General features: G+C 37.0%; 1 protein-coding gene across 2 annotated transcripts in view; it reads right to left on the bottom strand.

The window, feature by feature from the left end:
* Nucleotides 1–5,234: 5,234 nt before the first annotated feature.
* Nucleotides 5,235–14,334, bottom strand: part of LOC135160422 (cysteine-rich venom protein-like) — a 52,718-nt gene continuing 43,618 nt past the window's right edge. For both annotated transcript variants that reach the window (XM_064116958.1, XM_064116957.1), the window contains exons 5-6: nucleotides 11,207–11,413; nucleotides 5,235–7,539 (exon numbers count right to left, since the gene is read on the bottom strand). In XM_064116958.1, coding sequence (XP_063973028.1) covers nucleotides 7,296–7,539; nucleotides 11,207–11,413 — 451 coding nt within the window. In that variant the 3' untranslated portion in view covers nucleotides 5,235–7,295. The remainder of the gene's footprint in view (nucleotides 7,540–11,206; nucleotides 11,414–14,334) is intronic.

Raw genomic sequence — 14,334 nt, 5'->3', positions numbered from 1 at the left:
ATCATGATTATATTCTAGAAGAATATAATTGACGCAATTTAAACCTAATGAGAATTGTCAGGGAATTACTCGATTTCAGAAATAATGAATTGAAGAAATAAATATTTCTCCGAAGTAAATGGATATTCAGCAAAAATAATTTTTTTTCTCCGTGCATCCGATAAGAATTTACAGGCGCCAGGAGTGAACAATTTTTTTATATCCCTCGCTAGACTATGAGACGTGAATACAAAAAATCCAGTTGATAAAGATATAGTGACCCTTTACCCCACTGAGAAAACTCCTAACGCGAATTCACCGCGGGGGAATACAACCTACAAACGAATGCAAAAGTGGACCCAGCAATTATCTCAAGTATCTAATTACAGAACTCATTACCATATTCCAGAATAATGACCGTTATAATTTTTATGAAAATTAATTTTCTTCATGAGATGAGAAATAAAATGAAATGGTTCATTAGGTGATCCTTTGTCGGGTAAACGTTAGACCAGATGTCGTAGGGTTTACAACCGTTGGAATATTACATCCTTTGGTCAATTATACCCCCTTTCACTCCATAATAAAATATATACATAGGTATAGATATCCACGCATATATTTCCCCATTCATATTAATAACAAAAATTTAAAAATTATTAAAGCCCAATTGCCCATAAATTCCAAACGAGCTCGGTTGCCCATAGCATCCAAAGGGGATTTAAATGAAATTATTAATTAATTTCAATTTCATTCTGCCTTTGATATCCCACATTGGAGGAATTTTCTTTTATAAAGAATTCAGTGAAAACGGTGGAGCCAACTCAATTTTGAATGGGTTTGATCAGGTCCTGATTGTTCAGGGCGAAATGAAACATTGATACCCAGATGTCTTGCCAACATCGGAGCAATTTGAGATTGATTTTCTATTGAAATGAACTGCAGCCGATAGCAAATTTGGTTAGTGGCATTTGACACAGCCATTCCCGTAAGCAAGCAATTAGCTGAAGACCATCTCATCATTCAATGCAATGTATCACTACTGGTGCAGCTGTCTGGACAATGCTGGGTACAGAGGGTGCTGTGCAAAATGAATGCTGAAAGCTAGCGCAGCTACAAATGGAGGTATATAATTTGGAAATAGAAGCAATGTTATTAACCGACATTTGAGATGTCTTGTCAAATATTCTGGAAGGTTTTTGGGTGCTCAATTTTTGTTGGACGAGAATAGTGAAGAGTTGGCCTGATTCAGTCGTTCAAGTAGATTAGGGTTCAAAAAGACGAGTGATATTTTGGTTTCAATTACTAGAGGTCATCATGCAGGTCTGTCTGTCTGTCACTGATCCAGTTGTTGGCAGCTAAACCATTGCAAGTGCCTTTTCTTAATTATGAGGTAAAGAAAATTCTGTTGGTTCTTTTATGCCAGTCGGGTGGTGTTAAAATTAGATTTTTTGTGGAGATTTTATCGCGTATTAATTCCATAAAAAAGTGTTCACGTAAAAAATTTTAATCTATCCACCATTTTCCCTCCAAGATCTCGTAGAATTAACGCAAAAACAAGTGGAAATTCTGATCTTCATGAAATATCTCGGTTAATATTTTATTCTCGCCTCAAACTATATCGTAAAATTATTTCTCGTCTAAAAGCCTTATTAGATCCACTTTTTGTGAAATCCTCATTGTTTATTGTCCATAATTCAATTATAGTCTGAGTAAAGCGGAAATTAAATTTCATCGGGATTTCCCCTCTGTATTTTCAAGATTCTATGTATTCGCTAAACGTGAGAATCACTTCTGATGAATAAAAGAAAATATCAGGGCATAAAAATGTTGGGTTATGGTTTTTCCTCCACGACGTGAGAATAATGTGCGCTGCAGCTACCGTTGGATTTTTTCCTCTTTATGCGTCATGAGATGAAATAAAAGAAAACGAAATAATGCACTGTAAAGTTGTATTTTTTTTGTGAATTCGACCCGGTGTTGCATCAAAGTGGTGAAATGTTTTTCCACGTGCATCAACTTTTTAGGAGGGTGGAAAATTCCTCGATGACTGTAGTTATTTCAAAAATAAATGTCTGAATTTTTGGCGTATCTATTCAGCAATAGGACATTTTTTCATGGGGAAATTTCTCTGACGAACAAATATGTTTCTGCCCTTAAATAAAATGGTTCTGGTTCTAAGGATATATTGTGTGTTAATAAAATAAGTCCAGTAGAATGTTCAAGGAATGAACTCTAGGATGTTCTTCGCCTTTTTTGCAAATTAATGAGATCAGATCAATTCTGTGGTTTTATGAAGTTGAATAAAAATTCTGGGAGGACTTGACAAGTCTTATCGTCAGTGCATCATTGTTTTAAGGTTTGGCAGTTGTTGCTTGAATTTAAGTAATTCACGTAATATACGCGAGGGCAAACCACGAGGGGAAAAAACAGTAATTCATACCCAGGGTCTGCCCTGGTCGCGTGTCCCCTGGGGATCGAATCAACGTCCAGCTCACGATTCACACGGGGACGGGTTCGGTCTTATCGATGGCTGACGACAACGATTACTCGCGTGACCCGTGTCAACTGGTTGTTTGCGACGCTCCCATCAATGTCCCGATGACAATAATGAGCTTGAGCTATCAGGTGATTAATTAATTAATTCTCGAGATATCACGAAAGTTTACTGAAAAAGTGCGTAACTCTTCCGTAATTTCTACTGAATATTGTTTTGACTGGCAGATTACCAAACAGTCACGTAATTTTTAAAGAATTTTACTCTCCGTGTCGAGAGATAATTAAGAGAGTTTTAATTAAAGATCAGAGCTTTCCATTTGACTCCCACTTTGCTCTACCTACGCGAAAAAATTTCCCAGCCAGTCTCATAATTTTTTAATCATTCCCCAGAAAAATTTACTGCCTCTGTATTGTCCCCAAAAATGACCAGCGCAACCTGGAGATTTTTCTCCTGCTTCTCCCTTGATGGACATTAATACATCGACTACACAATTCAACGAGTATCATCAAGTCCATCAGTTCTGGGTACCAAAAAGTAATAGTAAAATGACGTTTCACTCGCTTTCAGAGTTAAAGTCCCCCATTACCTATCGAAAAGTTTCATCTGCCCTTCAAATCTCTCCCTAGAACGTACCTTCCAGCCTCCTAATTCCCCACCGAGTGCAAAACAAACTTTCGTTCCCATAAGGCGATTAACTCCGTTTCTGGCATTAATTCCTGACGCATGTGAGCAGAAAGAGGTTACGATTTCAATTTCCATACGTGGCTGTTTTCAGTATTGGATAATGCATACACAGACACTTGGTTGGTTCACACAGTCGAGAACTTTGGATCCACAGCATATAGGTGGAAAGAGGTTCAAATCGCTGGTTTACAAGTCCCTTCAGCTTTAGGGTCGGGTGGCAAAGCCCCCCCTGAATCCTTTAATCTCGTGGATCTTGCTCTGACACACGTTTTCGTGATCATCCCCTGTGTTGTTACGCATGCGAAATCTGTTGACTAGAGCGCCCAAGTTTATTTATTTATTAATCCTAGAGTACCTAGAGAAAAATCTTAAATTAAAATTACAGGAAAAAAATTAAGAATTGCCAGAAATAAAATAAAAATGCGGTTTCCAAAAATAAAGTCAACAGAAATTGATTCAGTGACGTTATCGTTATTTTTAGTTATTTTTAATTTTTAATTATCAATTTAGAACTAGAGAATTTTCTCGCAAATGAGCAACCGATGTAGATCATCTGTCCTTCGATAAACCATTTTTTTTTCCAATAAAAAAGTGACAACAAAAAAAAAGTTTAAATTGTCTTTATCGACAATACCTTTGGAGCCTAACAATCTCTCTTTTATCCTTATAATTAGTTTCATGGCGGTAAAAAATGCAAGGCCGTAGTCATAGTATCCAGCCCATAAACTCTGTTCACTGGTTCGCGCTGACACAGTTTCCCGAAGACTTTTAATGTTCGCAAGTGCTTGAACGGAGAAAAAGCAAAGTAAAATGCCGCCTATCCCCTACGATGGTGCAACTAAATATTGAAAATTGCCGGGCTTGTTAGACGCCCGAACATTTCAACCTCCTCATCACCTCCTATACTCCAATATAATAACGCTCGTAAGGTCGTGACCGCCCCCTGCCACCCCATTTCACTGGGTCACCCCAACCAAAGCATATTCCAAACTCTAGCTCTACCCGATCTCAAAATTTGTTTTTTTGTAATTGTTTCAGGCAGGAGAATATCGTAACCCTCAAACTAGGAGGGAAAAGTCACTTCTCCAATAGAAGGAAATGGGTCAAAGGACAATGTTCACATGGTGAATGCACTGTTTACCCTCGGTGTAGCACTCCACTTGTCGCTGCTCGTCCAAGAGACTCGGATGGGGAGAAAATAACACTGAACGATGAATAAAAGAACTTCAACATTTTGAAAGTATCGACATCGGTGAGTCAGTTATAGTTTTGTTCGTAAATATTTTTGGAACGAATGTAGATTCCTTTCGCAATCGATTGGAGACTATGCATGCAAGTAATTCCAAGTTGTTTAAATTTTTATAAACAATGACCCAGAATTTTGAAGAATGAACTCTGAGTCTGAGGGTTGAAAAGCTCAGAATATCTTTACCGCACTAGTTAGCAATTGGTTGGTATTGTTAGGGTCGATTAGGGAAAAGAAGTGAAGGCTTCCCTAGAGCAGGAGAAAAATGAAAAACAAAGTTTCGTTTTACTCCTTCAAACGTAAAAAATATCGCAAATTTATTTTGAAACTGGAGCTGAAATTCATTACGCAAGAAATATCGTCTGCTGCTAAGGTTGTATCATAAAAACAAGTCAGGTAGAAAATTACAAAGCGAGGAGAACCGGAAAAATGAGGTGTAAATGATATCAGTTAGAGCTTGGTCGTGTTTCTTGTTTATCGTGCAAAGAACCCAAAGTAATGGGACGATTTTTCAAGCCAATGGATATTCGGAGGGGTGTTGCATGGAATGGTATAAGGAGCACAAGGAGTGAGAAAAATGTGCAAGAGAGACGATGAAGGGCGGCCAAGCATTAACTAGTGATTTTCGCGTTGAACACCGGCGCAAGCGGGAAAAAAGGGTCGATCCCTCGTTTATTAGGCGTCTGCACAGTATTTTGTTAGGACTACATCATACGAGGGATATTACACCTCAAGAAATAATCGAGTCTCTTGATTAAATTGCATTGACTAAATCAAATTTAATTCCTATAAATGGAGTTTACGATTTTCAACGAATGAAAAACATTTTTTTTCTTTTACTTACAATGATTTTTATTACTTACTCATAATATTGATATAAAGTAATCACTTAAAGTAATAGAGTCACATCAGATATTCATTACCACCGATTCACAGCGACCAATTGTGATAGTTACTATACATGATTTAATTGGCTGGGCCAGGATATGAGACCAAGGTGACGGTATATTTTCAATTATTTAATCTTTGACGTACTCTCGAAGAGATCCGGATATTCTGGTGATTTTTGCAATCTCAGCGACGACTTTATAGACAGAATTAGCTTTCATTTCATCGTGAAATGTCATTCACTTTTTCCAACCAGAGAGAAGTCCCTTTTTTTTGTTGAAATCTCTTTAATTCTCATGAATAAGGGTCAGCTGTCATTGAGAATAGCTGATAATACAAATGAAAAAAAAAATGACATTTTGAAAGTATCATTCAAAATTATTCTCAAAATCAATCGTCACCTCGGCCCATTGATCTCATCCATTGATATTTGACAATTAAAATATATAGATTTAAAGCTATATTACATTCCAATACACATACTATCATCCCTTGAATATTTCAAAATAATCCAAAAAGTTCATCCAATTTTTCCACTCATCACATCGATAGATTCAACAGTATAATTCTTTGATTGTATTTTCAAAATATATCAACTACATTATACTTTATATATCAGTGAAGTTTCAACACGAATTCAATTAACTCTATCAATCGAAATATCTCAGAATGTTTCGCCATAATCAACAATTCCCACCACCATTTTATTTTAGATACACATTAGAAATAAAACGACGTCGTTTGTTTTATTTATATTTTCAATTAATAATTCCTCTTGACGTGTATGACTATTTTATATACAAGAGCATGCATAAAATACTGAGGACTTATAGCTTACGAATATCAAAATACCACACCTGGAAATACGTATACTCGCCCCGAGTGCCATCAACATTCAACATTGTTTATCCGCACTCAACCGTTTGCCTAATTCCACTCGAAATAATATCGTATTTTTTCGCCTTCTCTTTCCACGATCCCTTGATCGCAAAAAAAAATAATAAACAACGAACACAGGATTTAAAAAGTTGATAGAGTGACTGGAGTAATTTGCGGAATGAAAGGATCCGAAAAAGCAAAATATTTTCAGCTGACAGCATTTAATATCAATTTTATTTATAAAGCACATCGTAAAACTAAATCTAATTGATAATGCGATTTTTTAAATATCAGTTATGGTGCGAATAGTTGGACAATTTCGAAAGAATTTTTCTTAATTCAACTACGCAATTATCTCGGGAATGAGTGACGGCAGATGGAACATGTTCCAAATAATTTCAGATTCTGGCCGATAATATTCTTATTTTAGCCTCATTATATTGTGATAAAACACGAATGTGTTAATTAACCATTAAATGAAGCCCTTCAATATCTACAAATGTGAGAGAAATCATCGAATTTTTTTCTTCTAAAAAATAATCAATTGAAAAGAAAGAATAATCATAGAACATAATTGGAACGTAATCAGGTCCCTCTGGGCATGCCCCAATCAGACGAATATAATTTAGAAACATAAACCGTTCCCTCGAGCAAATGCATATCTGGAATTTTTTTTTTCCACTGCAGTAATGAAAATTTTTAAACAAACAATGAAATTATTGTGACTATCATGGCCAACGGTTCCTCTAAAACCCACACTTTAATCTCTCCTCCTCCTCCCCATTAACCATCAATTCAAGTACGCTCGTTGTCCCCACATGCCCTGACGTCATTTACCATGGTCAAAACCTCTAACATGGCAGTCGGTTAATGGGTCTTTCATTTCTCGAAATTGCCCTCGGGGCTGGCCAGTTAAACGCGAGTATTACCACTCTCTCACACTCAATTAAATGGCCGAAAATACACATACACGAGCCAGCCAGCATAACCCAGATAACCATATCATCCTAACACACCATTCACCGTAATGTTGAATAGTTCGCAAGATCTTTTGTTTCTAAATTAAACAGTTTTACCTTGTGCTTGTCACATTGATAATTTTTACAATAATTTATAACATTACACTATTTTGTCACGGCACCTGCATGTCGCCCGACAAAATTGAAGACGTTCGAGACCTTGTTCGGTGTCGGTCTCGCACAGCCAGCCGGGCCACGTTTCATAGAGTTGACGACAGTTGGCCCACAAGTCAGCCCATGGGCAGGCATTCTTGCACAGCTTGCCGACTCTACAGTGGTCCTTGCAGCTGCTGCATGATGGGCCGGCTGTGTAAGGTGTGCTTAGACGATCCGGATGATTGCCCCTGTCGATTATAACACCTGTCTATTATTTACCATCTTCTGAGATCAAGAGAAATACCATATGGAGAGAAAAATTGGTTAAAAATGATGTGACTGTCAATCAAAACAGGATTTAGTCAAAATTACGGAACAGTTACGTATTTTTTCACTGAAATTTTCCGTAATTTTTATTGAATATTGGTTTCACTGGTAGATTACGTAACAGGAACGTAATTTTTGAAGAATTTTTCTCTCGGTGCACGCGCTGATCAGGAATTTATGTCAGTGCTTGATCAGACATGTAATGTCCCTCGATATTTCAATTAGGGTATTCTAATTAAAATTACGGAAACGATCCGTAATTTCGGAGGAACCAAAGCCAAATCAAAGATTTGATTCACAGAGAGAAAATTTTTCTAAAAATGACGCACCTGTTCTCAAATCTACCAGTCAAACCCGTTTTATTCAATAAAATTGTAGTACAATTATCCATTTTATCACTGAACATGTCATATTTTTTCTGAAACATTTTCGACTTTTCCGTGAAAGTTATTAATTGTTGCGGATAAATTACCGAACTTTTGTGTAATTTTTACTGGATATTGCTCTTCATGCCTACCTTCGTTTTTTGAGTTCATTTGTTTGAGTTTAGAAAAATAGGACATGGCATAGATTTTTCCAGTAAATGCGACAGGAGCAACAGAAAAGTAAATACAAATAGTTGTAAAAATAGTTCAGTGAATCATTGATGTGGGTTCAAAAAATATTCTGTCGGATGATTTCCTGTCAGAGAAACCGACGTCCACCCGATATCGACTTTATCTCCAAACAATTTCATATCGTTAAATGGTCCTTCAGCTGAATAATGTAGGGACGAAGGGAGTATTTGAGGGAATCTGCACTGTAGATTTATATCAAGATTTTCTATCGCTATCGATTGTATTTTCTTCTCGTTCGATGCCATTTACTTCCAAAAAATAATCATTGAATTTTCGTCCGGAAGCGTCTGTCATTGGCTATTTAATTAGGGAAGTCTAGAACTGTAGAGTTCTCCCTACGATCAATAATAAAAGCTTTCAGTCGCAAATTCAGTAAAAAATTGATGGGTTCGTGGTCTAATTGAAAACGAGTGGAAATTCATCTGTGAATGCGCGACATATCGTATCTCTCAGATGCTTCGGACAAATACAACCCTTCAAAAGGGTTGACCACTGTCAAGGGTCGCCATTGTATCACCTCTGCGATTAATCCAATTTGATAACCAATGTATGTTTAACAGATGCGTGATGTTTTTCCTCTTAACATCGACAACACTCGATTAATTAACTTACCTCCTAACGGGAAAAAATTTAATGCACATTTTCTATTCTAAGATTGTGACCTCGTGATAACCTCCGGACGTTTTCATTTGTGATTACGGTGGATGGAGATTGGAGGGGAAAAAGTTTTTATTCAACGTGCAATTTACTGCAAAGTAGCGTGCGTGGAGTTGTGGAATATAAACTTGGGAAGGGAGAGTTGACTCAAAAATTCAACGTCATGAGTATTTATTTCAGTGACGAAGAACTATTGTTTTATTATGCGACAACGAAGTATGCAATCTCATTCATTTTATGAATTAAAAATACCGGTTTTTTCTTCGTTTTCAATTTGAATTTTTATGAACTGTTTAACATATACGAAGGCAAGATATAAATTTGAAAACTGCCGTTTTATGACCTGACTACTATTCATGAATTTAGGTGATTAGATCAGAAGTAGGTTTTTGCGGTGAAAAGTCAATTGACTCAATTTTTCTTTCGATGGTGATATCTTGAAAAATTAACCGCGAAAGATCAGGTAAAATATCTAGGGGTAATTTTCATACATTTTATAGTTGCCATGACGGATTGGTTTCACGGTAATTAATCCAATTGTTATTATCGGGTCTATATGAGAACGAAAATGATTGAGTTATCGGAAAATAAGGTCAATAGCCTTCATGAATTTTCAACCCCCTGAAAAATGAGTTGGATGATTAATTTATGTAATGAATTCAATCATTTCAAAGGCCACTAAAATGTCAGCGTCAATTAAAGATTGAATTCACGCGAAAGGAGCATTAACATTCAATTATCGGAACAAAAAACCGCAAAAATTATTTTTCGGTCATTAAAATTAAAATTAAACTTCAGAGAAAGAGTGAAAAATCATTTCAACTTTAACTGACAATGTTTGGTCTTAGATACAGCAAAATGTACGCGTTCTACCCCATGCTACCACCCGGAAATTGGATTCTACTTTTCGTTCCACCCTTCCACGAATGTCATCGCAAAGAATGTCGAGGGTGATTCGATCGACAGACGTACGGGTGGGGCCGTTGCTTTTTATAGATATCAACCAGTCACGGTATCTCGTTCCTTCGACTTCCCAATTTTTACCGTTTGATAAAAAAAAAAAAATCTCACCAGCAACGTTGACAGTTTACTATGCCACGAGATGTTGATCGATTTCATTTTTGCAGTGCATGCAGCTCCTTTAGTGTTACTTCAACTTTATCCAACTTTAAATTTTTTTTATGATTATTATCAGTCTCAAAAAGGAATATTGCGATGTTAACGAGAGAGGAGAGGGGGGTAACGAGTGTGAAGTTGGTGAAATATAGTATTTTTTGCAAGTAAAGTATAACTATTAGACGAGCGAAGGCGGTGGCCTATTCACTGACCTAAATATACAACGACTAATTTAAATCACTTTAACGAATGTCCGTCAGTCACGGAACCAAACCGGACACATCCGCGTCACATAAAACTAAGAAAATCTTTTATCTTTGAAGATATCCATATTTTTAATGGACTACCATAACTTATCTCTGTAGGATGCCGCTAGACTGGTGATGTTTTTCTTCACTTCCTGAGTATTCATAGCAAGTGAATAAGGGAAAGCGGAAATAACGCACCGGGAGGTGAATTTATTTTTCAACGAATTCACAAGACCAGCTTGAATTATCCAGAAGCTCAACGAGCATAACGAACATTCGTTGTGCAAAAAATCTTGCTTAAATCTCGGAGTTTAATTCATGAAATTTTTTTGCGTTATCGTGAATGAAAAATAATATTTAAAAAATTCTAATATTGAGACAGGATAAGAAAGTATTAATTTTCGCCAGGAAAAATTCTTGAAAAGTTACGTATCTGTTCCGTAATCTGCCGGCCAAAACAATATTCGGTATAAATTACGGAATAGTTACGTATCTTTCCAGTGAAAATTCTGGAAAAAGTCCAGAACTCTCAGAAAAAAAAATGGAACGTTCAGTAAAAAAATGCGTAACTGTTCCGTCATTTTTACTGAGTATTGTTTTAACTGGCAGATCATGGAACACAGACGTAATTTTTAAACAATTTTTATCTATGTGTGACAGCCCCTAGACTGACATTCCCCTAATGTTTGACAATTAAACAATTTCCCATCGTATTTCATGCAAAAAAAAATCTACATAATTGCAAAAGCTGTTTATCCCCAGTCTCCCCTCCGGAAAACCCCTCGACTGAACGATAAATAAAACTCGATAAATAATTCTACCGTTAAAAGCGAAACCAGAAGTTGCAGACTGAATACTAGATCATGAATTTACCTCACCGAAAATCCCCCAACTACTTTAGTACAACCAAGTTTCATTTGGTTGTAGACGTGAGACATTTGCACACTTACGCGGGACAGTAGTTGCAAACGTAACTGAAGTATGGTCGTCCCTGTGGACCCCTAGTACCATTGCACTTTGCCCAACCGCATCCAACACGATGAGTTGGCGCCCACACCATCTGGGTGTAATGGCCTATTTGACTGAGATCGTTGTTCGCGTGCGGGCCATATTTGAAAATCTGATACTCCAGGTACCAGGTTTTTATGGCGAAGAACCTGTAATCAAAATTTCATGAGTGAATAGGAGGAAAAATTCATGATAAAACTTATTCCATCGGTTTATAAAACGTACATCAATCGTCGTGGACTCTCTGATACAATTTATACCAAACTATTTTCTAGATCACACACCTGATCTCCTGTTATGACCATAAAATAATCAGTTAGGACCACCATTAAAACACTATTCGTTTCCTCAACAACTCTCTAATCTTTTATTTTCTTTTTAACGAAATACTTTCGTTTCTCCCAAGTGCAAAAAAGACAGTTTAATATTTACAAGCTGAGTTCATTAAAATTTCATCCCTGAAAACCCTTGCCAACTCATGGGTACAAAAAATCCTTTGTCTCTCAAATTGACTCTGCCCAGACACTTTGGTCACCAGATGACAACCGTCAATTTTACCCTGAACATCCATCTAATTCTAGAATTCTAATTCTAGAATTGTCTAGTACACTAATTCAACAATTGGGCTTTATTAATTTTATTATTAATCAGATTATGAGTTGAGTGAATTGTGGCTCATTATTACAATCCCATTCCTTCAATTTTTAGTTTTGTTGCTTCCAGCTCAGAAAACGATGATCGTCTTCACATCGGTGGTCAGACCAATTTATCCCTGATTTATTCAGGTTGAGCCATCATTACAGATAGCATCGATACATTTGGAAGTCTCATTCAGCTCCTGACCCACCTCATTAACATTAACATCGACTGAATGTGTTCTTAATTATTGATACCCAGCTAATTGCCTCCAATGTCTATCATTTCCCCAACTCCGTGACTACCTTGATGATTCGTAATACATCAATTGTCATTCCTGTTCAGATGAATTATAGATCCTAGAAATCCTTGATCTCCTTCGATGTCGTGAAAACTTAATCGAGAGTTCCCCAATTGTCTAATCACGAAATTTTCAGAAACATAAATCAACTTCATCAGCAATTCACTGGTCCCCTCCAAAATTAGAGTTTCTTCCCTAAGGTGTCCACCCTTATCAACTGATAATTACCTTCTCTCAACTTGTCACATCTCCCTGTCAACCCCACAACAATTCCACCTCACTTTCACGACCTGTCTACCCGTATCCAAACGATTCTCAACCTGATTTCCGAAAAGCTTAAAAACTTGATCTATCACCGGGGCACTAGCCCATCCAACTCCACATCAGTCACCCCATCCTTCCCGTTAAACCTGACACTAATTTCAAGAGGACAGTATCCCGGAACTCGTTATCGTCCTTTTCGCCCACGCTTTTGACAAACGCCCCAAGTTTGTTCACTCATCCATCCGGTCAGTCAACAGGTGGAGACACCCCCCTCGGGCTATTGTTGAGAATCGTGTCTGAACGATGTCCTTCGTCCATTCTCAATACACTATTGATACAGCATCAGCGTAGAATTATTGTCAAGTAACTGGATTGATACCAAACCCTAAAAAAAATCCCATCCCCACTATCGATTTACTGTTTGCAGCCCAGAAGACGATTTACTAAAGACAATAACTCACTTCATCATGTTCAGATCATTCAAAGGAAATTTTCTTCTTCGTTGGGGGCATCTGCTTGATCTCAGTTGCAAAATCATGAGTCCATGTCATTACTAATTACACTGTCGCTAATTGTTCGAAAGTTCACGAAGAATGTGAATTATTCTGAGGGAATTCACTCGAATTCTGACACAAACGATTATAAAATTAACTGTCAATTAATTTGGAATAATATTGGAGGAAGTTGACTTTCAATTAGAGGAAAATGAAAACTCACATTTCTACTGAATTTATAATCAACTTAACAAAAATTGTCTCTGAATTTTTTGGTCCTCGAATTGTTACACCGACTTAATTCACCTTCAAAAATATTTTCTCATATCAAATGAGAGTTGACTTATAAAATCTCGTTAAATTTCACTCATAAATTTGTGTCATCCTTAAATCATAAATTTCAACGTTATCCAGCTGTGTCAATGAAATGGCTTGGATCTACGTACACTTGAAAAGTATATCGTGAAAAGTGCAAAGTTCTGCTGACGTTGGGGGAGGGCAAAATCATTCCGATAAAAGTAAACGAGACGGGAAATCTTCTGTGTGCATCGAAACGCGTAATCTGATTTGGTCCCTGCCAAATCAGAAACTGTCTAGGTTACGTTCATCTTCTTGTACTCTACGTTCTCTCTTTATTTCTCTCATGGTCTTTATTTTTATGTCAGTTGTACAGTGGATATAGACGGTAGCTGTCTTACACTAGTCTGGACTTGGGGCACTGGAGGATTAGATCGATCTCAGGCACTCGTGAAACAGGATGAAAACGTGATTCGATTTGCGGAAATTGCAACATACGAGTAGACACTCGATGGGAATGAGAGATACACCTACGTAGATAGTTCTCCAGGGGGGAGTCGATGACTGAGTGACACTTGACATTATTTTGCCTTTTACGATACAAATGATAAATTTATTTCTACACCCATCAACCTAACCAGTAGACATTCCTGAATTAATGGCTCTTGCAGATCAGTTTGCTCGCGGTCATCGCCCCAATCATTGATTAAGCCCCTTATTAACCAATAATTAATTAATCAGTGTGAGGATATGAGACTGATAGTGAAAAAAAAAATGATTTAATGAGGGCAATATCATTATATGCTCCAACGATATGACTTTACTGTCACGATAATCATGAGAAGAGACCAATTAACCAAATTTTCGAGAATGAATGACCTTTACGAGGATCAAAATACTCGGCGACGGATATAAAATATTCATTATCTCAATTATAGTCGAATGCCCAGGCCTCTGGCTTCAAATAACTCATCCTCATAAATCCTTGATGAGTCATCGTCCAGATGAGTGGCGTCACTGGAATCCTTCGAAATAAAAGGTGTTAACGTGTCTGAATCAGCCCCTCGTAGGATCGTCT

Source organism: Diachasmimorpha longicaudata, chromosome 3 (genome assembly GCF_034640455.1).
Source record: "Diachasmimorpha longicaudata isolate KC_UGA_2023 chromosome 3, iyDiaLong2, whole genome shotgun sequence".
Taxonomy (NCBI): Eukaryota; Metazoa; Arthropoda; class Insecta; order Hymenoptera; family Braconidae; genus Diachasmimorpha; species Diachasmimorpha longicaudata.
This window is presented reverse-complemented; position numbering and strand designations above follow the sequence as displayed.